This window comes from Tursiops truncatus, chromosome 18, assembly GCF_011762595.2.
Source record: "Tursiops truncatus isolate mTurTru1 chromosome 18, mTurTru1.mat.Y, whole genome shotgun sequence".
In the NCBI taxonomy this organism is placed as follows: domain Eukaryota; kingdom Metazoa; phylum Chordata; class Mammalia; order Artiodactyla; family Delphinidae; genus Tursiops; species Tursiops truncatus.
The window spans coordinates 847,609-873,046 of record NC_047051.1 but is presented as its reverse complement, the minus strand read 5'-3'; the positions used below and the strand labels follow the sequence as shown (position 1 = coordinate 873,046).

Genomic DNA, 25,438 nt, shown 5'->3' with positions numbered 1-25,438 from the left:
CCGCGGAGCAAATAAATCCGTTCGCCACGACTACTGAGCCTGTGCTCTAGAGCCCGCGAGCCACAACTACTGAGCCCGCGCACCACAACTACTGAAGCCCGCATGCCTAGAGCCTGTGCTCCGCAACAAGAGAAGCCACCGCAATGAGAAACCCGCACACCGCAAAAAACAGTAGCCCCCACTCGCCACAGCTAGAGAAAGCCTGTGCGCAGCAACGAAGACCCAACACAGCCGAAAATAAGTTAATTAATTAATTTTTAAAAAACACATATTAATAAAATGTGAGGCAGTGTCTTCTGATCTGTCTTCTGGTCCTCAGTATCCAAATAATCAATGTTCAGATAAAGGAAGGCCTAAGTTGAGAAGGGAATCAATTGCTTCTGGTTGAACTTCAGCCTTGAAAGGACCCGGGAATGGCCTAGATTCTGCCTAACAGTCGTGAGGAACGGACATCTGGGTTCAGCACTCACACCAAAGAGCTCCTCCTGGCAACACGCCAGAGCCTCTCCCCTTCTCACCAGACACTGGGATTCGGGATTTGATCCCATTGTGCCTCCACCCTGGACACGGCAGTTCTAACGCAAACAGGAGGCGGACAGCCCTCGGGTGGAGTGCGCGTTGCGGGGTCGGGATCCCAAGTTTCCCCTGAGGCACGTCTGTCAAGACAGTGCTGAATCCAGCCACAAAATCGTGAGGACAAACTAACACATATCACAGGCCATGGGTTCCCAAAGCCACTGGGTCAGACTGTCTGGCCCCACAGCCCAGGAATCTGCATGTTTAAGAAACTCTTGCGCTGGTTTTCATGCAGCCAGCCTGGTCCCACTTTCCCATGGAGCAGTCAGGTTCAGCACACCCTCCCAGCTCCACTCCAGTCTAATTCAGCCAGCTCGGTGGCGGGCGGGGTGGGGGGGGGGGGGTCTGCATTCCAACACCCCCTCCACGGGGAGCCTCACGCTGGATTCCAGAAACACTCACATTTCAGTCAGGAGCCTTGACAATAGCTGCCCTCTGGAAGTGCTGTGCACGGCGGCAGGACGCTAAAAACCTGCACAAACACTAGGGCCTGCTTCTCCTCTTTGCAGCCCCCGTGGACCAAAAGCAAGAGTCTGCCCTTCCAGCAGCCTGTCGTCCACCCCCCCAGCTCCCGCCCTGGGGAGGACGTCCTGCTGGCCACTCAGCAAACACCCTGCGGGGGGCCAGGCCCTCATCTCCTCAGACAAACCACAATTAAAGGCGCTGATACACACTCTTTGGGACCTGCTGCCCCTCTTTACCCCGATGCGCTGTCTGCGTCCTCGCCCCTTTCCTGCCAGCTCTTCTGCTTTGTTCTCGTGCCGCTATCTGCTTTCTCCTCCTTTTCAAAGGGTTCTCCTTATCTTCCCCCAGAAAGACCTGGTCAGGGGCCAAGCCCATCACGAGGTGACAGCCCAGCGGCACGGTTTGCTCCGTCAGGGGACCGTACCTCTTGCAGGTCCAGAGCCCGGGATGTCGTTTTCACCACCATTGATGTTGGGACCACATCTTCCCTCCAAGGGTGGAGGTGGGTCGATTTCTGGCTCCAGCTGTTCCTTCCCCCAACATTTACTCCATCCTTTATGCAAAGGGAGTCCAAGGCAGGTGCTGGACTGGATTAAAAATGCTCTCACAGAGTTGTGTGATAAAGAAAACCCACAACGTGCGGCACACTTCAGGGCATCCAGTCGTGTGTAAATGTTTAACGCAGGGACCTCTGCCTTGGAGGATACCCAGAGACCCCTTCGTTTATGTGTGTGTTTTGTGTGTCAGTTACACAGTCTACATTCGTGGTCCAAACACGTGACTTCTACAAGTCTGTTTTGTCCTTTGGTAAATTGTAGGCAGGCTATGCTGTCTGAAAACATAGCATCCTAACAACCTAGTGCAGAATGTCACACAGTCTGTAAGGGAAGATGGCTGCTTCCCACCAGACGGTGGCTGAGATGATGCTGCCTCCGTTGAGGATGAGACCCTCCAGGCTGACCCACACTGCTTCCCCCAAACATCCACTCTCCGTACGGAGCCCCCGACCACCAAAGAGAGGAGCCCAAGCTCCACCCTCAAGGGTTTATTTCAAAGGCAGTAAAGAAACAACAATAGGCTATCTGTCTATTGTCTCTTCTTTCCCAAAGCACAATAGTCCGACACCCACTTTTGACATTAAATACGTAACCCATTAAAATAGCCGACCTGTGACCCTGAGCTTACTAGACATCAGGGCATCAAGTATGTGTCCTTTTGTAGATAAATAATTTTATTGTTAGTAAAAGACCCAGTCAGATAGCGCTGTTGCTTCTCCCCCATCCCACGAGCCCACATCCTCAGACCAGAGAGGAGCCCCGGGGAAACAAGTCCGATGGAGGAAGGCATCTTCCAGGGTCATAAGCGGCTGGGAGCTGCTGGGGTTCTTGGGGCAGTGAGCTCGCAGGGGGCACGGCAGAGGAGGGGCGGCGCTCAGGGCCTGGGTGTCTTTCCTGCTGTGACACCACTTCTCCTGAGGCCACAGTGATATGCTTTCGCCCTGGAAATGACGTTCCAACGTTTTGTGACAGAAGTCTACAGCAACCAGTACATCTCACACTGGGACTAGCACACGTGTGAGTATGAAAACACACACGAAACACACATTTCCTAAAACACGACTTAACTCTTATTAAGAGCAGTGTGTTCTGATATTTCCTATTCTATTCTATTTCATTTAATTGTGAAAAAAAAGGAAAGACAGTTATTTCCCAGCCTATTAACGAGGTCGCGACAAGCAACACTAAAGGACAAGAGTATCCATCTTTCTTCAGCGATCGTCCCCGTTTCCCTGACGAGTCTTCCCAGTGCCATCTACTGGGAACTCTGGGTATTGCAAGCGCCTTTTCCCAGCACAAAGATTTTTCAAGGATGAGGTGAAACCAGAGAAATCTATACACCAATACAGTATGTGCTTCTTCCCCCAACGTAGAAGGGGCTCTGAAACAGTTTAAGGAGAAGTCTAGATGAATGGCTAACACACAAACCAAGCTCTGAATTCTAAGATCAAAGACACCATGTCCAATTCCCAAAGAGAATTTCCAAGCCAGAGAACAGCCACCTGACCGGGCTTGTCGGTGCAAAACTGGCCCTGGAATCAGTGGTTTCCAGACAGCGACAGACCTGGGACCGTCCACACTAGCATTTCACAAAAAGCCGCTGTGGTCTAGCAGACACAATCCAACAAAGGAATCATTACTCTGCAGCCCTTGGTCAAACCTATGCCTATAATTTTTTTTTTTTTTTTACTAAAGCCACCCATATTATGAGTGTTTACTAGACCCTAACTTATTCCCAAAGCTCTTCAAGATGGTATATGACACAATATTGTTCTGACACACTAACATGTAGAAATCTCTTTTGTTCCTTTATGAGTTGTGCAGAATTTCCTTTTTGACAACTCACCAAAGCGTACAGAATTTAATTTTTATATTCAATAGAAGTCAATTTTCCCCCACTAGTTTGCCTGGGGAGTTATAGCTTTGAATTCATTTCTGACCAACACATGCTTTTGATAGAAATACATTTGGAAGCATCTTTGTAATCTCTCCACAGTCTGCTTAAATAATCATACAAGAGCTATACGGATGTATTTGCCACTAAGAGCATCTGCTCGTCCAGTAAAGCCAAGGAAATTGACTTATTTTACCATGGCCTTGCAGCTGACACATCTGAGAACTCAAATTGCCCCCAAATATTTCATGTACGAACATAAGAATAGAGTGAGGAAAGTGGAAAGGCTTATAACATTTTCAAATTCAAAAGTGGGAATTTTTATGACTTTAATTTGAAACTGAAGAGAAGAACAATTAAACTAGTGAAATCTGAAAGTTTAACATACTTGGAATGTAACAACTGATCCTTTCCCCTAAATTATTTGACATTAACAATTTTCAGGATACATAAGTGAGGGTGTGGGTCAAAGGTACAGAGAGAAATCTTGTGAAATGCCCTTCTCCTGTGATAATTATATACAAAAACGTGAAAGGCCACTCCTGCTTTCAAATGATATTATCGTATGTAAGTCATTATTAACAAATTATGCAGAGACTTTCAGGGGCTCTTAATATCTGCTCATTTGAGGAGGGCTGAATTTTCCCTTTTTTGCCAATTATTAATATGATTAATATTTCAACAGCAAAGTCGAGAAAGTGGCTGCAGACCAATAGCTCGTGGCTCAGAGACATCCAATGATCCCCGAACTGCCAGGTGTTAGCACGGGGATTCCTCTCTCTCATCAGTCCCTTCTTGCCTTGAGACATTTCTGCTATCACCTTCTGTTATCACGTATGATTTGTGAGTCAGAAATTTAACTGAGACATTCTTCATGTACATTCAGACCATCCTTCCCAGGGGGAACTCAAGGGGCTGCCCCATCAGGCAGCTGGCAGGCAATCATTCATTAAAATATATTAAGAAATAGGATTTGTCTCACACTGATTTCTTGCACAACAGCAGCTTTTTTTTGGCTTATTTGTAAAACAACTGTCAACTTGAAATATCAAATAGCTTTACACATTAGCACTTCCCCTTATAGCCTGACAACTGCATCACTTTAATTTTTGATTTTTTTAATAACGACTTTTTAAAATAAATTTATTTATTTATTGCTGCACTGGCTCTTCATTGCTGCACGCGGGCTTTCTCTAGTTGCAGAGAGCAGGGGCTGCTCTTCGTTGCGGTGCGCGGGCTTCTCATTGCGGTGGCTTCTCTCGTTTCCGAGCACAGGCTCTAGGCGCGTGGGCTTCAGTAGTTGTGGCACGCGGGCTTCAGTAGTTGTGGCTCGCGGGCTCTAGAGCACAGGCCCAGTAGTTGTGGCACACGGGCTTAGTTGCTCCGTGGCATGTGGGATCTTCCCGGACCAGAGCTCGAACCTGTGTCCCCTGCATTGGCAGGTGGATTCTTGACCACAGCACCACCAGCGATGTCCCTGCACCACTTTAAATACCTGTATAAAAGATCAGCTAAATTTTGAATGCCTGGGATTTGTCTTTTTGCTACTAAGTACTTATGTAAAAACCTTAGTCACACATCTCTCTGACACTGTGAGGTGACAGGTGCAGCTGTAACACATACCCACCAGTTTAGCCGTCAATATTTATTCAATGACACCCGGACCTTCCCTGAAAAGGGCCAGTCCTCCGTATCAGCTTCACTCAAGACCTACCCAGGAGACGCCAGAGTTCTTCCATAAAACCGAGTCCAAAACTGTGCTCTATGTTGCTTGCTGCCTAGTTGATGAGGCTGGAGAGGTGGGCGCATCGGGCTGGGGAGGCTGAAGCGGAGGGCAGGACGGGTCAGGATGACCCTTTCAGGATGAAGACCTGAAAATGAAGGCTTATTTTCTTTCTTTTTTTAAAAATTTATTTATTTATTTATTTTGGGGGGCGTTGGGTCTTCGTTGCTGTGCGCGGGCTTTCTCTACTTACGGCAAGCGAGGGCTACTCTTCATTGCAGAGCACGGGCTTTAGGCATGTGGGCTTCAGTACTTGTGGCACACAGGCTCAGTAGTTGTGGCACACGGGCTTTGTTGCTCTGTGGCATGTGGGATCTTCCTGGACCAGGGATCAAACCCGTGTCCCCAGCATTGGCAGGTGGGTTCTTAACCACTGAGCCACTAGGGAAGTCCCTGAGGCTTATTTTCAATGTTTACATATAACAAAGTAATGCTTTTAACCAAAAATAATGCCGCAATATGATTGTGCTATTCACAGAATAATTACAGGATTTTTAAAACATTAAGCTGTGGTGTGATCTGCTAAGTGCACAGACATCTAAGCTCGTGTGGCGATAACTTCAAATGTCCAGACGTGAGACCCTTTTTCCATCTTACCCTCCCTCCCCTCCTCTGCTCTGGAGGACACGAAATACCTCCACGAGATTTCTTGCCCCATCCGAATCCGAGTCTGGTTGGGAAGAAGACACCAGTGCACAGAAAACAACAGAAGTCACACCAAACAGAAGACAATCAGGTGCTGCGTTGTAGTTAAGATTTAAGAGCTGTAGGGGTTCTAACCATAAATCCTCAAATACAGAGTGGCTAGGATATTCAATCAGACAGCAATACACTGTCATTATGCAAATCAGGAGGATAAGTCAGGGAACACAGGAACAGGAAGTTGAACAGCAACCTGCGATCATGATATAGACACGAAAAGGCAAGGGGAAATCCTTCAGCGGGGGAAAGCGAGTCAGCTTTCAATGTCCAAACCGCCTTTACCAGCTGGCTTCCTGCAAAGGTTCCAGACACTTCCTTCACTCCAATCCCAGAGCCCCACAGAGCGATGCCCTGACAACCTGAAGGGCGTTCCCTGCCCCCCAGCTCCCAGGAGGCTCAGGCCAGGAAGGTTCCTCCAGGCCACCCACGTTTGCCTTGTAATTTCCAACCAGCCGATTCAGCACATCTCTCAGATGGGCCTTGTAGGGCTTTGTCTGTTCATGAACAGACACTCCTTCCCGGACTAAGACCTGGGGCTGGAAGGTGGGGTAGTGATAGGGGGACAAACTCAGGTTCGCCCAGCAAGAATGGCCTAAACTGGCCCGTGGCGATGAGGTGCAACCTTTAAAAGGAAAAGTCAGTACCTTTACGCTAATGTTCACAATCACGGGAAACCCATTTCTAAGGCCACATCTGCCCTGTCAGGGTGAATCATCTCTGCTCAACTTAAAACCGACCTAAGTGAAGCCAAGCGTGGGAGCGAGCACGCCTGCACCTCAGGGCTGGCCCCTTTGCAGGAATCCTGGGGTGAGTTTCCTGCCCCCCGTGCGGGACACAGTTCCCCAGACGCGGCCCACTCTTGCGATTTTAATTCTCCATCCACTTGCTTTGTGAATGTCAAAATACCCAGCCACATGTGAACAATGAAACCTTGTAATCCGAGCTCAAGCTTCCGGGAGAGGAACCGAGCTTCCCAGGGAGCCTCTCCAGAAATCCCACCAGCGCGCCCCTCCGAGACGTGTGTGCAGGGGAAGGGGTCGGTAGACTTCATTCAGGGGGGGCTCCGCACCCCGAACTGAGTAACCTTCTTGCTATTTCTCAGCCGTGGGAGTAGGAGGACGTGGGCAGGGTCCGGGGGCACCCTCTGATGGGGCGCAGGGATGGGCCCGCGTGCAGGGTCCCTGGCGCTGGCCTTGTGTCCTCACCACGTCCAACTCCGGCCCTTGGCACGTAGTGGAAAGTGATCGAATCAAACAGGAACTCAAGGAGACATTCGTTAAGTTTGCCTGCGAGGTTTGGGGGAGAAAGAAGCAGGCCCTTGGCCAAGCCCGGCGGTGCAAGCCCGGCGGTGCCCCCCCCCACCCCGCCCACCGTGAACCCACATTCCCAGGAGGGAACCGGCCCAGGGCAACCGCGCTGCCCGGGGGGAGCCTCGCGGGGAACCGGACCTCCGGCCTGAACTTACTCTTCAAATAAAAAAAAATTAAAAATAAAAATTAAACCGGAGCTTTGACTACGACTGTGCTCTTGAACCGGTCCACGTAGAAATAACAATAACAGCAACGACAACGATCCTTTAACCTCACCCTCTCCCCAAAATCGCAGGGAGCCGAGGCTCAGCGTCGCCCCGCTCGGACCCGGGCGGCCGGGGGTCTGGGGGCGCGGGGATCTGTGGTGCTCGGGGGACTCGGGGACACGGGGAAGCGCTGAGGACCCGGGGCCGGTGCGCCCCGCCCGCGGCGCTGGGGGCGGCCGGACGCCGAGGAGCCGCCCCCTCCCGGACTTTCTCAGCAGCTCCGGAGAAGAGGCGGGGTGCCGGGCGCGGTTAAAAGGCGCCGACGAGCGCACAGGTGTCCAAGGCCCGAGCGCCCGGCGCGCCGAGCTCTCCCGACACCGAGCAGATAGCGGCCTCCGCCGCCCCCCCGCGCCCCCTCGCCGCCGCCGCCGCTCCGGCCCCGCCGAGCGCTCCGCGAGACCCCGGGGAGTCCGCCCCGCCCGTGCGCCCCGCTCCAGTCGGTAAGGCCGGCTCCCACTCTCGGCTCCTCGGGACGGCTGGGGGCTGCGGACCCGGCGGGGAGAGACCCCAGGAGGCCTGGGGCTGTGGGACCCTCGGGAAGGGACCCGGGTACCCCGGGCTGGATCCGGCGCGCACCGAGGCCCCGCGCCGCCGGGTCCCGGGCAGTGGCGACAGCGGCGCTGGGGTGCAAGGAGGGTGGCGATCGCGAGCCCCTGGCCGGCAGCTCCTCGGGCCGAGTCTGGGGTTGGACCCGGCCGACCCCGCGGTGCGCAGCGCGCGGACTGGCCCGGAGCCGGGGCCGCGCGGGGAAGGAGGGCCGGACAGGTGCGCGGCCCCCGAGCCGCCTGGCAGTCGGCCTGGTTCCTCCGGGGAAAGCCTGGCACAGACACCGGCGCGCTTCGCCTGCCGCCACCAGGAGCCTGTCCACCAGGAGCCTCGACCTGGCCGAAGGGTTCGCTCAGAGAGGAAAGTCCATCCCGTGGGTTACGCGGAAGCTTAACCTGGAGGAAACTGACCTTTGCCTCCTGGCGCCGCTTTGCCGCCCCGCACAGCCGGATCGAGTCCGCGCTGTGGTTGCCTGTTTTTCTCCTGCAAATTCGAGAGCGGCGTTTCCAGGGGGCGGTGCAGTCGGGGGGCAGGTGGGGTGGGGGTCGGCTTTCGGGGCGCTGGTCCAAAACCGGGGAGCCGTGCTTTAGGGCCGGCTGCGTCGGCCCTGAACGTCCCCTACCGGACAGGGAAGAAGCCTAACCCGTCCTCCAGCTTCCTGAGAGCTGGCCCCTGCGGCCGTCCCCCGGGACTCTCTCGAGATGTGTGGCGACAGCCGTGTCCCCATTTGCCCTTTGAGTCGGGGTCGGGAGTAGTGTGCGGCCAGTCACAATTACAGACACGGGGGGACGGGGTGGGGCCTGTGGGCCGAAGGGCCACCATCAGCAGAAGTAAGGACTGCGAAGCTAAGGAGTAAGGGATCCCTTTTGCCCCTTCTGGAAGCTAGTACTTCACCCAGCAGCCTCCCGACAGGACAAAACAGCTCCTCTGCCCCCGACCCCACCCCCGCAGGTGTGGGCCGGCCAGGAAGGGCGGGGGCCAGCACCCCGCTGCTCACTGTGGAGAGCAGTTTCATCCCGCTGGGTCGGTCCGCCTCTCCCTAGCCCATCGGGATCCAACTTTAATTTGCTCCTCTTTCTAAAGGATCTTTAGAACAGGTAGCTGCAGCCCAGCCAGGCGCTTTAAACAACAACAAGAGTATAGGGTTTACTTGGAACTGTCTTCTTCGCAGCCGCTGCTGACTGGACTGGTTTGAGGGGTGTGGGTCCTGCACTGGGCGCTGGCCTCATTCCAGATTTTTAGCCAGATGTACTGATACACGCCAGACGGTCTGTTTCTGTGAGTGTCCTGTTTCCATTTAGTAACAAGGGCCAGCGAAGAACTGGAGGGTCTGATTTCACAAGAGCTTCGAGTACACTGCTAGGGCAGGACGGACCAGGTGCAGAACCTAAGCCCTCCCGGACCGTCTGTATTTAAGGGTCAGGGCTGAGCCCAGAGCAGACCTTTTCCCAGGGATGTTTCTCTCTTTCGAGCTGAGCTGGCTGAGCGTTTCACGAGGATGTCTCAACGCTCGTAGCTCTCCTGCCCTGACCCTTCTCATGTCTCTGCTGTGGCCTCTGAACGAGGTGGCCTTGGATGGTTTCAGCCAGACCTCTGGTGCCCCCAGCAGCGCCCCAGAGGCAGCAGGGTGATCAGACTCTCCCCAACCTGCTCAGGAAGCCCATCGGGAGACAGGACCCGACTTGCTTAGAATAAGGAGAGCACTAAGCTTTTAAGTAAGAGAAGCTGGAGGACTGAGAACCAGTTTGGAAGGAGTGGACACATTACTCATCAGATTGTGGAGGGTGGGGTCTTGTTTAAAAGAGGCTTGATTGAGACAGACAGGTGTGACTCTTAAGTATGTGAAGACTGTTCATACCCTGGGATGAAGAGGCCACTGGCTGGTGGAAGGTGAGCGCACAGGCTTCCCAGGTCCCTTCAGTAGGCAGCACATCACCCAGCAGTGTCGGTACTGACCTGCAGTACCGTGAGGGTGCCCGGTAGGGCCAGTCCTGGGGAATCACCGAGTTAAACGTTGTCATTTTTTTTTTACAATGCACCCCTTTAGAAACACTTCTAAACACCATAGTCCATGATAACAATGCACCGTCGCAACACTTTCCAAACCTGAGTACTAACCGCTCGGTCAGTCCCAACAGGACAGCAAGGACCCCAATCTATACACAGAATGGTCACAAAAACCCACGCACACAGGGGCTTTTCTCCATGGAAGGACCATTTCTAACCTGCCCCTTTTCATATAGAGACAGGAAGTGAAGCCCTTTGGGAAACATTAAACGTGGATTTTACCATTGGGGACAATCATTTCACTGCTGCATCCCACATCCATGAAAATGAATTGAGATAAGGAAGGAGGTGCTGCCGTGAGACTTGGCCTCTCGGCCTTGAAGGCGACGTCGAGGTCGTCCCCGGCTGGCACGAGGCCAGGGTACCGTCCAGAACAAGCACTTGGGAGGGCTGCATGCCGTTGGAGGGTTGGGGGGAACCGCGCAGGGGTTCAGTCAGCGCCTCCAGCAGGGCCCTGCGTCGGCGCGCACGTTTGCCGGGGTGCCCCACCCCACGTGTTGATCGTGTGCTATGGACTGGGTGCGCTAGTCAGCTGGATATACCCCTCTTTACTAGAGAACGCGTTCCAGGTGTTCTGCGCACTACGCGGCTAGCCCTACGGCAGAAGAGGTTGGTTTGTTTTCCTCTTGTTGGGTGAGGTAGTGTGAGAGCCGGCATTTGTTCGGGAAGGGATCTCTGGGCGCTCACTTGCCCGGACCCAGCAAGCCCCCCACGAGCCGGTCCTGCCCGGTCCCCTCCATGTTGTGTCACTTTGTCTTTTCCAGCGCAAACTGACCGGACGAGAAGATGGACTGGGGCACGTTGCAGACGATCTTGGGGGGCGTGAACAAACACTCCACCAGCATCGGAAAGATCTGGCTCACTGTCATCTTCATCTTCCGCGTCATGATCCTTGTGGTGGCCGCGAAGGAGGTGTGGGGCGATGAGCAGGCCGACTTCGTGTGCAACACGCTGCAGCCCGGGTGCAAGAACGTGTGCTACGACCACTACTTCCCCGTGTCCCACATCCGGCTCTGGGCGCTACAGCTCATCTTCGTGTCCACACCGGCCCTGCTGGTGGCCATGCACGTGGCCCACTACAGACACGAGAAGAAAAGGAAATTCATGAAGGGAGAGATAAAGAGTGAATATAAGGACATCGAAGAGATCAAAAGCCAGAAGGTCCGAATCGAAGGGTCGCTGTGGTGGACCTACACGGGCAGCATCTTCTTCCGGGTCATCTTCGAGGCCGCCTTCATGTACGTCTTCTACGTCATGTACGACGGCTTCGCCATGCAGCGCCTGGTGAAATGCAACGCGTGGCCCTGCCCTAACACGGTGGACTGCTTCGTGTCCAGGCCAACGGAGAAGACCGTCTTCACGGTTTTCATGATCGCCGTGTCTGGAATTTGCATCCTGCTTAATGTCACCGAATTGTGTTACTTGATGATTAGATATTGTTCCGGAAAGTCCAAAAAACCAGTGTAACACAGTAGCCAGCTTTAGATACAAGAGAGCGTGAGAGGATGGGGCAATCAGTGCTCAGCTGTGGGGCACGGTCACCCGCGCCACCCAGGTCCAGCGTCTCGTCTTCAAGGCCACCTTTGACCCCCTGTAGATCTCACGTGCGACCCCAGATGCCCCCAGAGGCTGCACTCCTGCGAGTGTCCGAGCCTCTGCTGCTCTCCGAAATCGGTCCGGTGAGGCCCGAGCCAGCGGGGGTGACAGTGCCAACAGTACTTCCCTATTTCAGACAAAGGATATGGCGTTTGTCTTCCTTTCTTTGAGGAAAGGAGAGAAACGCCAGGGCCTGAAGACGATGCTGAGAAGGTCTGGTTGATCCCCTTAGGGCTACCTGTGCCATTTCCCTTGAATTAAAGGTAAACATGAGAATACTGGGTTTTTTATTTGCTTTGACGCTTTAGTCTTTAACAATGGACGAGGTTACCTAATGCTTCAAACTCTGTTATACTTGCTTCAAACTCTGTTATACTTTTTTAAGTGAAAATTTTAAATAAGATATGTTCTTTTGATCTACAAGGAACATTCATTATACGTTCCTCTAATTTCGAAGGCTCAGATTATGATATGTAAACGGTGTATCATTAGATGCTCTCAGTGAATTTAAATACGGCCTTTCAGGTGTGAATGGTTTGCAGCGCCACCAAGAGGCTGTCCGTTGCATGAATTGTGGCGTGTGCTACCTGGAAGCATTTCAGCTCTCAAGTGAAACAACCTAGAAGTCCTTAGTGATGGCTTTGAATGGCAAACGGCCTCATTTCAAAAGCTTAGATGTGATTTTTTATGAGAAATACAGATTGCATGTACCACCAGCTACTACCGATGGTGGGTTGCCTCAAGACACCCTCAGCTCCCCTACGACGTTGCCTTTTCCACTCCCATGGTCCACGGGAAGAATACTGACTGAAAGAGATTGCTTGGGAGTATTTTATTGCCACAGTACAATTTAATGGTGCAGAACAAAATGGAAAAATTGCGGGGGGGTAGTTACTGTTTCTAAAGAACAGGGAGAGACTAGACCCTAAATTCTGACAATTAAAAATGAGTTTCATCTACTTCAAAGGTTTGTTTGCTTCCCTTTTCAGCATCCAGGTTTTTTAAGTGAAAACAGAATTAATAGACACTTTTTAAAAATACAAACTAGGGTTTAGATAACTATTTAGCAGTTCTATAAGACAAATTGAATCCTAATATTATCATGATGCTTGACATGGTTTCCAAAAAATGGTACTCAACATACTTCGATGAGAGTAAAGATTTTCCTGTTGCCAAGAATAGCATTATAAAAACATTTTGTAATAATAAATAATAGCTTTAATTACATACTTGTAACTAAAATAATTTTGTCATATCTCAAGTCATTTAAATATTAAAATATAATTAATTCACATAATAGTTATTTAAAATCTATTACAATTTTTAATCGAATAGCAGCTTTTAATTTCACCTATATCCAGTTTTGTAAAAGTATGTTAGTATTTTATATTTCAAACACTAAATGGGTAAGTTACCACGGTGTCTGTCCGCGATTCTGGGATTCTTCCACGCCAGTTACAGAAAAACCTGTCACCAGAAAGACTGACAGGGAAGGGAGAAAGAAGGATGATTCCTATCCCGCCCCACGCTCACCGCTAAAGGGTTTCTGAGGAACACGCACAGTGTGGGGTATGGATTGCCTTCGTTGCTTGGAGGATGCTGAGTTGCGGTCACATGACCAGTCTGGCTCCTAGAAGAATTATTTAAACACTTTCAAATGTTATTCACGGTCAAGGTTGGCTGAGGCATGAGAAAAATTCTGTCAGGTGTCTTTTCTATGGGGTTTTCTACAGGATTTCATACAAATGCACGTTTGTATATAACCACAACTGGTCTCATAAACTGTTTTCTGTTCCGGGAGCCCTTTCCCATCCCTGTGTGTGGCTTGCTGGCCCCGGCAGCCTCCCGGGACAGCCAGCAACAGGCCCGTGGTCTGAGCCTTCATCCAGGGACCTGAAAGCACTGTACACATCAGTAACTACGAGTGCTTTTATGAGGATCTAAAAGGCGTGTGCCTTTTAGATGATTTTTTTTTTTTTTTGGCTGCACCGCGCAGCTGGTGGGATCTCAGTTCCCCAACTAGGGATCGAACCCGTGCCCTCGGCAGTGAGAGCACGGAGTCCTAACCACTGGGCCGCCAGGGAAGTCCTTAGATGGATTTAAAAGGACAAAAAGCAGTCAACTTTCCTCCAGGTGATAGAGAAAGGATGAGAAATGGTCCCCGGCCACCTTCCAGGGTGCCCTACACACAGCCCGTCACGGGAGCACGTGACTTTTTAAATAGATGTGCTCACTTACAAGCTATGAAGATGGTTACTCTCGGGTATTAAAAGCCTAGACTGAAATAATCACAGATGACTGCTGACCACTTTTAAGAACTTACAGACAGGCTTGGCCACATGCCTGAAAATTAGAGCTTGAACCCTGGAAATGATCGTCCTGAGTCTATATCTCAGACCATCCACTTACAATTTGTAGTAGGTAAGAAAAAGCTCCGTTTTGTCTTGTTTTGCTTTGGGTCGCGCCGTGCGGCTTGCGGGACCTTAGTTCCCCGACCGGGGATAGAACCCAGGTGCCTGCAGTGGAAGCGCGAGTCCTGACCACTGAACTGCCAGGGAAGTCCCTGTTTTATTTTTAACGATTCCACCAAAGGTCTCTGTGTCAGGTTGGCCACAACAAGCCTGTGGCCTCACAGGCCAGCCTCGGGAGGGCCTCGGCGCTGGCCAGGTGCCAGCATGACCTCTGGGACCTTAAGAGGCAGTGGGAACAGCCCAGCTGCTAATTCTTCCTTGTTCGAGGCTTATTAGGACACTAGCAATCCTGGTCTCACCTCTTCCGTACGTGTGAGGCTCTTGGCAGGTGGATCCGGGTTGAATCAGGAGGACAGAGGTGGGGTTCTCGGGGTGGCCAAGGCTGAGCTGCCCCTCACGGGGTCATTGACCTTGGGGGTGGGCCGGGGCGCAGGCAGCGCGCCGAGGGGTCACCGTGGGTACACCTGCTTCTCCAGACCTGTTTCCTCATCTTAAAGGGCCTGCCGAATACTCCCCGAGGTTAATGGCAATCCAACTGCGAAGTAAGTCAGAAAGAGAAAAACAACTACCGCATATTAACGCATATATGTGGAAACTAGAAAAATGGTACAGATGAACCGGTTTGCAGGGCAGAAAGAGAGGCACAGATGGAGAGAACAAACCTACGGACACCAAGGGGGGAAAGTGGTGGTGGGATGAATTGGGAGATTGAGATTGACATATATACACGAATATGTATAAAATAAATAATAAGAACCTGCTGTATAAAAAATAAATAAAATTCAGAACTTCAAAAACAAAAATAAGGTAATTTACGTAAACCTCTCCGCGCAGGAAAGCACAAAGCGGAATACCATTGAGCTTTTCCACTGGACGGATCCCAAGCTGCACAGTGGATGGATGGGGCTCTAGACAGGAAGGACCCTCGCAAAGCTCGACACACGGGAAGCCTGGGGAAATGCCCGTTTCCTCAAAGCCTGAAATAAGTCCAGTTGGGCTGGGCCGGGGGACTGAGACATCCCTGAGGAGGGGGAGGAAAGGCAGAGGGGCGATGGGACAAAAGGGCAGCCCCGTTTGTAACTGGAGAAAGATCACGCGTAAGAAAGCAAGCTCTGATTCATCCCCTTAGGGTCCCCACACACCTTCCGCCCGCATTACCAAGTACTTTACACACAGGACGTCATCGATGCCGCCCAGAAACGCTCCAGAGTTGTAGCCGAGGCCTCGGGACGGTGGGAGCAGCTCAGGGCAGGGGCGCAGGGGATGTGGGCGGGATTCCGGAACCCCCAGGGCTTAATTCCTGAAGCTGGCGGCCCTTCCCCAGCGCCGGCAGGGCTGAGGGGTCCCGCCTCCGGAGACACCGGTTCCGCTCCTGCCCCCCGCTAAGTATTTATTTCCTCAGCCAGTATTTACCGCGTGCCAGCCGAGCGCCAGGAGCTGTTGGGCAGCAGGGCTGCGAACAAACAAAACACAAACAAATCCCCCGAAGACGAGTGCAGTGGAGAAAAATAAAATCAACGGGAAGTAGGAGGGCCGGGGCCCAGGCAGTGCGGCGTGGCCACCAGGATACCTGCAGGTCGGGTGAGGGAAGAGCCGCAGGTGAGAGACAAAGGCCGGGGCGGTGAGGGGCCCGAGAAGGGGCCTCTGGGCTGGCGTGACATCTGCCGCAGGACACCTGCTTCCCTGTCTTCTCTGCCCTCTGCTGGTCCAGGAGGAGTCTGTCTGCCACTCAAGAACCTTCCATAGACGAGAACACGTCCAAGTTCAGCCCTAACTTCATTTTCCAGCGACACGGGTCCTCGTTCGCCATTCACTCGTTCACTCACTATTAAGCTGCTCCTGGGTCCGGACCCACTGGGTCCAGGCAGAGAAGAAACAGGACCAGACGCACTCTCGCCTCTGCCGTGGAGCCCGGCCCTGGCCAGTGTCCAGCAGGAGGGGCACCTCTGGACCCCCCTGTCCTCTCCGCAGGGAGGCGGGCCCGGCGACCACCTGGGACGTGGCCTTATCGCTAAAGGGGTCTGATCTCGAGTTTGCTTTTTAACAGTCTCATCACCTTTCCTCATTGTCAATCAAAAAGGCCCCCGACGTGATGTGTGTAATTGTAGAATTACTATATAAATACATTTGCTTTGGGATTAAATACAGAAATAGATAAAGTCAAGGTGAAAGTCTCCTCTCCAGCCCTGCTCAGAGTGTGGGTACCAACGTCTCGGTGCAGAGCCCCCCAGAAGTCCCGCGTTGCAGGTGCTCACAGGCAGACACGCACACACACACACAACCACACTGTTGGTTGGCCTGCAGTTCTTATACCATTTTCTCTGTGATAGCGTCTCGTTTGGTAATGCGCCTCGGAACTCTCTGCGGGTCTGTATATATAGCTCTGACTTGTTCTTTTTAACAGACGTGCAATGTTCCGCGGAATGCCTAGCCTTAGTCGTGTAACCATGGCCTCGTTAGTGAGCAATGACACCGTTTCCAGCTTTTCACGAAGAGGACCCCCCTTCCTCCCCCCTTCCTCCCCCCTTCCTCCCCCCTTCCTCCCCCACTCCCGCCCACACCTCTACTTTCCTCTGTAGCACGTGTCGCATGGATTTTCCAGCCTAAATCCAGGACTTGGCCTTCTCCTGGGTGGATTTCATCCTGCTGGTCCTGGCGCGTCCCTCCAGTCCATTAGACCTTCCTGGGCCCTGTATTCAGTTTATTAGCAATGCCTTCCAACTGTACATCACCTGTCAGTTTATTGAGCCTTCAGTTACTGCAGCCGATAAAAAGGTTGACTGTGGAACGCTTCCAGACACTTCCTTCAAGCTTTGCCGCAGTCCCTTTACCAGCAGGCTTGGAGTTTTCAGGATAAATGTACTTAGCTGGGTCTGGTTTGCACATTTGCTTCTTACTAGTAAGGATATTATGACAACTGGGTGAAGGGTCTTACACAAACATCCGAGTGTGTTTGCCACTCCATTATCCACTCTAGACACACTCGCTGAGGTCCTCGCGTGCAGAGCACCGGCGGGGCCCTGGCGAACGCAAAAATGATTCCAGAAGAGGTCCCGGTGTGCAGGACAGATGTGTCCCAGGTGGTCACTTCACAGAACAGAACGTCGACTAGCTGGGTGTGACCTGCACACCAAGTCCCGCGGGAAGAGGTCGGGGCCGGAAATCGTTTCTTTGGGGACTAAAGGAACACAAACTGAACCATGAAAGATGGCAGCCTTTTGCCAGGAAAGGAGGCTGCTGTTCAGTCTGGTGATCTTCCATTTCTCTGAGAAGCTGCATGACTTATCAAGACCGATTTCTGCCACCGTTACAACTGGCCGGCGGGTTTCTGGGCAGCCCAGTGGGGACGGGACCCCTAGGCGATGCTTCCGCTTGCCTCAAGGGAACTGCGGGGCGCGGCACCCCCCCACTACACCCCCCGCTTCCCTCGCGACTGCAGGGCGCCAGGTGGAGGCGGTCTCCTTAAGAACCGGCCGCATCTACCCTCATGGAAACCACGTTGCTTCCTTGCTCTGGGGTTTGTATTTCCAATTTGTAGGTACATGGCCGTTGTTCTTTAGGGTAACCGTAAAAAATGAAAAACAAAATTCACATGTAAACATGCACCATTTCCTCTCATAAACAGGATATGAGCAGTATTAGCAAACTTCTACGATCTCGTGGTTATATTTACAAGGTTCTGATTTAGGTTTTTCCTCGGGCTTCTCTAACTATTCCATTGCTTGTATTTTGAAATCTTACCATCCAGGGCCATGAATGCCACGTTGAGATTATTTCTTATTCATCACTCATCTGTGGGGCAGGGAAGTCTCGTATTTAAAATATTTTTAAACCGTCATCTAATATTAACACAGCAACTCTTTAAGTATTCAGTATTATTTGGTCTTAATTCCCTTACGTTGTCTGGGGAGAAAATCACCTAATATATTCCACTCAGAGTTTTCAGGCTCTTTTCTAACTGTGATACCTACTTTACAAAACTTGAAGAGTCGGTTTAGGGCCATTGTGAGTCACAAGAACTCAAGAAAGCATGAATTTTTCCCATTTGCCTCGACTTTTCCAAAAGGAAAAGATCTCAGTGTAAACAGGTATTTGTTTGCCCACGTTCACAGCAGCATTGCTCACATATGCCAAAGACTGGAAGCATTACAGGCGTCCATCAACAGATGAACAGATAAAAAAATGTGGTTCATATATTCAATGAAATATTATTCAGCCTAAAAAAAAGGAGATTCTGACACAGACTACACCATGGATGAACCTTGAGGACATTATGCTGAGTGACATAAGCCATTCACAAAAGGACAGATACGGCGTGATTCCACTTCTATGAGGTCCTTAAGGCAGTCAGACTCACAGAGACAGAAGTAGAAAGGTGGCTGCCAGGGGCTGGCGGGAGCTGGGGGGGGCATAATAGTTTAATGGGGTCAGAGTTTCAGTTTGGGAAGATGAAAAGCTCTGGCACTGATAGTGGTGATGGCCGCACAATAACGTGAACGCACTTTAAAGTGTGAGCATAAAAATGGTAATATGGTAAATTTTATCTTATGTATATTTTACCATAGTTTTTTAAGATGTCTTTTCTCAACACAAGAGACAGTGGATGGTCTCCATGAAGGACTCTGATGGTGACCACGAGCCCTAAGAAGTGTTCTGAGCCCAGACGCATGTCACACACTGCGAACGTCTCCAGGCTAGTTTACTAGCGCTGTAACGCCCCACGTAACTCCCCGGATTAGCCATAAACATGATGCAAATGAGACAAGTCTGAGCAAGGAACCCAGTCCTTCCTGACCCGTGGGGAACACTCCTTCTCAAGTCCGGTCAAGTTCAGATGCAGGAGTGACCTCTCCTCGCCTCAGAAGTACTTGCTGTGCTCTGTTGCCCGTGCCAGGGAGGATATTACGAATAGAAAGGATGTTCAGGAATGGTGATGAAAACAGAGGAAATTCCCGTGGCCAGATCGTAAGAGCTCACGTGCCTCTAAGTCCCCGAGCTGCCGCCAAGCCCCCGGTCAGCTCCTCTTCCGAAGCCGGTGTGAATTCACGCCCACTGCAGTACCGTGCCCTGGTTTCACTTCCACCCCAGACGGAAGCAGCAGCTTTCACAGTACTCACGTCCCCTGAATCCAGAAGCACACGGGGGCAGAGTGTGCTCCCAGCCGGCAGCACGTTAAGTCACAAAAAGAATTCTTGTGGGCTTTTCGTTCTCAAGCATCATGACCACTTTTGTGTTTCTGAAAACGTATGCAAAACTCCGGCAGCAGCAGAGTCACCGTCTTTACGAGAAACAGAAAAGGACATTTCTGTGCTTGTTGGCCTTTTTAAACAGTGATTTCTTCTGGGCTCCTTCTGCTTTGTCAGGGACAGGAAGGTCCTTTTGTTTATCACCTGGGAGATGGTGGAGAGCTGAGCTGAACGGCTGCATGTGTCGCTGCCTCGGGGCCGTCCTGTGCGGCTGGGGGCCGGGGGCCGGGGGGGACACTGGCCCCTCGTGTGCACAGGGCCTTGATGAGAGCCGCAGGGATCGAAACCCCAGGAGCTCCTGCCCTGACCCCCTACCTCTCCCACATCCCCTGCGTGCGCCCTGAGGTGAGACCCCAAGGAGCTGAACAAAACCCCAGTCTATTGTTTGAACTGACCGACCCCACCTTATTCCGGGACCCCAGAGCGGTCCACCCTGGACCCCAATAAAGGACGTGCCCAGGTCCTGCTTCTCTCTGTCTCTGCACCTGCCTTGACCTCCCCGGGCGGCCCCGGTTCGTCCTCCAGGACCCGTGAGTCCTAAACTTCTCTGTCTCAACTCCCCAGTCACCGTCCAGCTCCAAGTGCGCCGCCGGCACAGGGCTCACGACCAGAGTCAGAGCAGAGAGCGGAGCTGTGGTCCCGCCAGAAAGGAGCGGAACAGACGAAACTGGCAAATGTCCAGCACTGCTTTTACAGGTGCAGGAAGGCCCAGGGGCCAAGGAGGAAACACTTGCTCCCAGGGACGAGCACAGAATAATTCTGGATTCACCCGCGCAGTCCCAACACGGCTCTGAGGAGTCACGGTGCCCTTGCAGGAGGACGGGGGATCGTTCACGTCGCGACAGTGGCAACAGTCCGGGGACGTTTCAGGTGGAGGAACAAGGCGAGCGGTGCCCGAGGGGACAGAAGATGGAAGGTGGGCCGGCCCGGCTGTGGAGCTTGTCGTGTGGGGACAGGACGTGAATGCTGCTCCAGGGAGACAGCTCCGAGCTCCAGGCGCCGCAGAAGAGAGGCTGCAGGGACGGGAAGGGCCAGACACCCTCGTGCAAGGCCCAGGTCAACCCAAGGGGTCGTGCACCTCGCAGTTCATTAAGGGGGTAGATCTCCCGTTAAATGTTCTTACCGAGAGACAGAGAGAAGAAGGACGCACGCTCTCTGTGTAGCGAGACCCCGAGCCAGCGTGTCCCCACAGCGGTACAGAGGGACTTTGGGGCCAGGACGAAGGCCAGGCTTTCCAAGGACACAGGCCCCGAGATCCCTCCTGAAGGCTGCGCAGACGGCGGCAGCAGACCGTCTGTCGGGGTGCAAGGAAGCGGCTCCTCTCAGCGAGGCCTGGACATGGACGGCTCTCCCGGGGGGGAGGCCCTGGCCTCCTTTCCAGCCTTCTTCCCGAGGCTGCCCGGCCTCCCTCCTGCTCCGAAGCGTCCTCTTTCCACCCATGTTTGCGGAGACGGTTCAGCGTTTCTCGTGCTGACATCACTGGTGCAAACCAGTCCTGCAGAATGAATGGTAGCACAGTGGCTACCTGAGGTTTTCCACAACCATTAGGATTCTTCACATTAAAGATCTCAAAGCATGTTTGGTCTGAAAAACAAAAGCCATGAAAACGCTCGTGCCTGTTTCCACAGAAGGAAAGCTGTACCTCCAGAAACGTGAGCTCATCAGCAGTGCTGAGTTTGGCCCCGAGCCCTTGTAAAATTGATCGTGTGATCTAAGCAGAGGGCGCGTAAAGTCGGTTGGATAAAGGACACCAGGTATTCTGCTGGCCGTCCTCAACTGCGCCGCCTCCCAGGTGGGAAGATGGGTCCCTCTAGGAAGACGGCAGAGGCTTTAAACATTTATCGTCAACGACAATAGGGACTTCCCTGGCGGCGCAGCGGTTAAGAATCCGCCTGCCAATGCAGGGGACACAGGTTCGAGCCCTGGCCCGGGAAGATCCCACATGCCACGGAGCAACTAAGCCCGTGCGCCACAACTACTGAGCCTGCGCTCTAGAGCCCGTGAGCCACAACTACTGAGCCCACGTGCCACAACTACTGAGCCCACATGCCTAGAGCCCATGCTCTGCAACAAGAGAAGCCACCGTAATGAGAAGCCCGCTCACCACACCCAAGAGTAGCCCCTGCTCGCCACAATTAGAGAAAGCCTGTGCGCAGCAACGAAGACCCAATGCAGCCAGAAATAAAAATAAGTAAATAAATAAATAAAAAACAACAGTAATATGCAATGTTTGTAAGCTGCTTTGTAGCTTTTCCTGGTGCCTTCACATCTGTGGGTTCATTTAAGTCCTGTACTCAACACTTTGAGTTTGTTGGTATTATTCCAGGTTCACAGATACAGAAATTAAGTTCAGAGAGATTAGCAGGCTTCCCCCATGGTTATACAACTTATCATAACCAACACTCGAGTAACTTTTTGAGCATCCAGACCATTTATGAGAAAGAGCCCGGCATTGTGGCCGCACGTGGGCCTTGGTAGGGCTGGTAGCTGCCACACGCTCACCCCCTTGCCACGGGGGTGACCCCACGTCGCAGAGGAGCAAAGTGCTGCAAAGAACTAGGTGGCCCGTCCAGAGCAAGACAGCGAACAGGGGCCACGTCGGGACTTGAAGGACCTCCGCCTTTTGTGACCTGCAAATGCGTCATTCCGTCTGAACCTCTGCCCAAGGAAGCCTTCATGTCACTGGTAGATTATTCTAAACGTCTCCAGAATTTCAACCACTGGCACTCAGCGTAAGCACCATCTCTGTTTTTAAAATGCTGGAGAACAGTGACCTGAAGGCCCAGCGAAAGGGAAGAACTTTCAGAACCCACCATCACAGGGTCGAGAGTAGGCGTGTTTGGATTCTGAGATCCTTCTGCCGAGGCAAAGAGAAGCAGCCTCCTGCCTGGAGGAAGCGGCCCGACCTCAGATCCCGGTGGCGGAGTGGGGCCAAGGGGGAGGCCCGGGCGACCGGCAGGTGCTACTCTCTGGGTCAGGACAGGTGTTCGGAAAGGGTGTGAGGGCCTCATCTCCCACGACCAAGGAAGAAGCAGACTTTGCTGCTGGAATAAAGGAATAGGACCGTGGAAGCTGAACGCCCCAGAGTCCAGAGCCCCGTGCAGATGGACGGCAAGCATGCCCAGCACCTCGAGGGGACCAGCCATCGGTCACTGAGCTGACAGGGGGAGCAGGGCAGCCAGCAAGCAGCCGGCCTGGAGGCCCTGAGGACCCGTCAGCCGTGGACCGTCGTGGCCTGAGGCTGGGGGGCACGCCCGCGCCCCTGGTGAACGAGAGCCACAGCCCTGCCCCGGCCCGCTCCCATGCTCCAGCAACACCTACTCAGTGCCCACGTGTACAGACCCGCCTCTTAAATGCCCAGGGGAAGCTCCATCCAGGTGAAAAGCAAGACAGGAGGGCAGCTGTGCCGGGGCACCCCCGAGGGCTCCTGGGGGACGGCACCCCACGGTGCCCTCCCAGCCACTCCTTCAGGGGGCTCCACGCGTGGATGAGCTCGGACGGTGGGGCTGGCCCGCGAGGCTCAGTCCCTGGCTCTGCTCTGTGCTCTGTGCCCCGGGGGAGCCCACAGGCGGTGTGCACGCAGCCGATTCTGTTTTGGAAGGAGAATTGGAAAGCCGCTTGCCGTGCCTTTATAAAGCTGATGCTTGATTTCCACTTCTGGGACCCGCGTCTTATTTCTCCTCGCCTTCTGAACTTGCGGGGAGCTCGGAGGGTGCCGACGTCGATTTGGATTAAATTAAATCCCCGAGAGCCCAGCGCCCACCGCTGGCCCCGCTCAGCACCAAAGGCCTGCTGACTCTCCACCCACAGAACAAAGGGGGGACGGGTTGGTCCTGCCTCGATGCAGGGGATGCTCGACAGCGGAGGGGACACTGCAGGAGCCTGGGAGCTTGCTAGATGAGGCGGGTGGACCCTCGCTAAGCAGACGTGGGGCCAGGTGACGCATGGCAGCAAGAGCAGAGGGAAGGACAACCCCGCCCCCCCAAGGGTGTCCAAGACCTGCCCGCTCCCCATGCCTTTGCCCCACCCTGGGTGGGCGGCCTGCAGCCGGAGCCCCTCTGACGTCACCACAGCCTCTGAAGGCCCCCTCGACGTCCTCGGAGACACCATTTCTGGAAGACCCCGTCCTCCTCTGCATCTGATCTTGGCGTCAGGACACTCCTCCAGCTGGAGGGTCTGCGGCCGCCCTGACCACACAGAGTGGATGTCGCCCTAAGGACCCCCTCCACCCTTGCAGCCACTGCCACACAACTGTCCCAGCGCGGAGCTCCCTGAACCTCCCCCAGAGGCTCCTCTGCTCAGAACTGGCTCTGTTTGCAGGACTCCTGGCCAGAGAGATGTGGAGACGGGCTTCTGTCTCTCAGGCCTCAGGGTCACAAGCAGGCTAGTCCTATAAGTCCTTGAGAGACAGGTTTATAGTTCGAAGCCACAGAATCAAGCAGAGAGCTTTTCAGTGAAGTCTTTATTTTCTAACTCAGAGGACATTAAGAAACATTCCCATGACCACCCAGAATAGTGAAATGCACGGGGACAGAACCGTAAAGGGGCTGGGGGAGGGGGAGGGGAAGATGACTCCCAACCACGGGCTCTGGACACGGCGGGGTCAGCTCTCACTGACCTGCTGACACTCAGGGACCGTTTCCAGCTCTGGGATTCAGCGAGGTGGGCGTCCTTCACTCTCCGACCGAGATTCTGCACCTGTGAGCCTGACGGACATCCTGCGCGGCCGTTGCCTGCTGTAACCCACACGGTACCCCCGGGGGCTGCCGGCCTCCTGCGTCCATCGTCACCTGGCAAGTGCCCAGGAGCGTCCGAGAGCTCTGGGAACGCTCAGCTTGCACTGCTGCCACCCACTCAGAGCTCCTCCTTGTCTGCAGGCCCCCAGCACCCCCCGGCCTCGGACACCCCAGGCACGGCGCTCCCCGCCCGGCGCCGTGTTCTCTCGCACACGGTGCTCGTCACCCTGAGGCGCCCCGGGACCGCCCTGCAATGCTGGGTTCGTGGGGCAGCCCTTCTGCTCCTCCCCAGAGCTCCTGCAAATGCCCCACCCTGGGGTCTCCAGGTCTGGCTCTTTTCTGGGAAGGTGAACTCATCCTGTCTCTTCACTTTGGAGCCCGTGTGCACAGTGGGGAGCGGGGGAGACTCCTCCCAGGATCTCCTGCTGCCTGAGAGGTGAACTCCTTCTGAACTGTCATCCAACGTGTGCCTTTCACATCTGGTCCCCGTCTCTGTTTCCAAACCCATCTCTTATTGCTTCCTTAGCGAAGTCCTTCACTCCAGCCCAAATGGTCTCTGCCTGGAGCTGTGGATATGTCCCATTAGCTTTTTTTTTTTTAATTGTGGTAAACACACATAACATAAAATTTACCATTTTTCAGTGCGCAGCTCTGTGGCGTTAAGCACCTTCACGTTGTTGTGCAGGCGTTACCACCATCCGTCTCCAGAACCTGTTCATCTTCCCAAACTGCAGTTCTGTCCACATTAAACACTAACTCCCCATTCTCCCCTCCCCCAGCCCCCGGCCCCCACCAGCCTACTTTCCGTCTGTATGAATTGACTTATCTAGGGACCTCATATAAGTGGAATTGTACAGTATTTGTCTTTTAGCGTCTGGCTTATTTCACGTAGCGTAATGTTCTCAGAGTTCATCTGTGATGTAGCCTGTGTCAGAATGTCCTTCCTTTTTAAGGCTGATAATATTCCATTGTGTGGATGGACCACATCTTGCTAATCCATTCATCTGTCCTGAGCTCTTGGGGTGCTTCCACGTTACAGCCACTGTCACTAATGCTGCTATGAACGTGGGTGTACAAATATGTCTTTGAGACCCTGCTCTCAATTCTTTTGGGTGTATTCCCGGAAGTGGGATTGCTGGATCATATGGAAATTTTATTTTTAATTTTTGGAGGAACCACCAGGCTGTTTTCCACAGCAGCTGAGCCATTTTGTGTTCCCACCA

At 53.1% G+C, this 25,438-nt stretch overlaps 1 protein-coding gene across 2 annotated transcripts; it reads left to right on the top strand.

Annotated features, from left to right (window-relative positions):
- Positions 1–6,643: 6,643 nt before the first annotated feature.
- On the top strand, positions 6,644–12,728 carry GJB2 (gap junction protein beta 2). 2 transcript variants are annotated; one of them, XM_033843360.2, is made up of 2 exons: positions 6,644–6,784; positions 10,931–12,728. In XM_033843360.2, exon 2 carries the CDS (start codon positions 10,953–10,955, stop codon positions 11,631–11,633), a length of 681 nt encoding a protein of 226 aa, XP_033699251.1. In that variant the 5' UTR covers positions 6,644–6,784; positions 10,931–10,952; the 3' UTR covers positions 11,634–12,728. The 2 variants fall into 2 exon arrangements, with proteins under 2 accessions (XP_033699251.1, XP_033699250.1); XM_033843359.2 differs by lacking the exon at positions 6,644–6,784 and adding an exon at positions 7,852–7,993.
- The last annotated feature ends 12,710 nt before the right edge of the window (positions 12,729–25,438 follow it).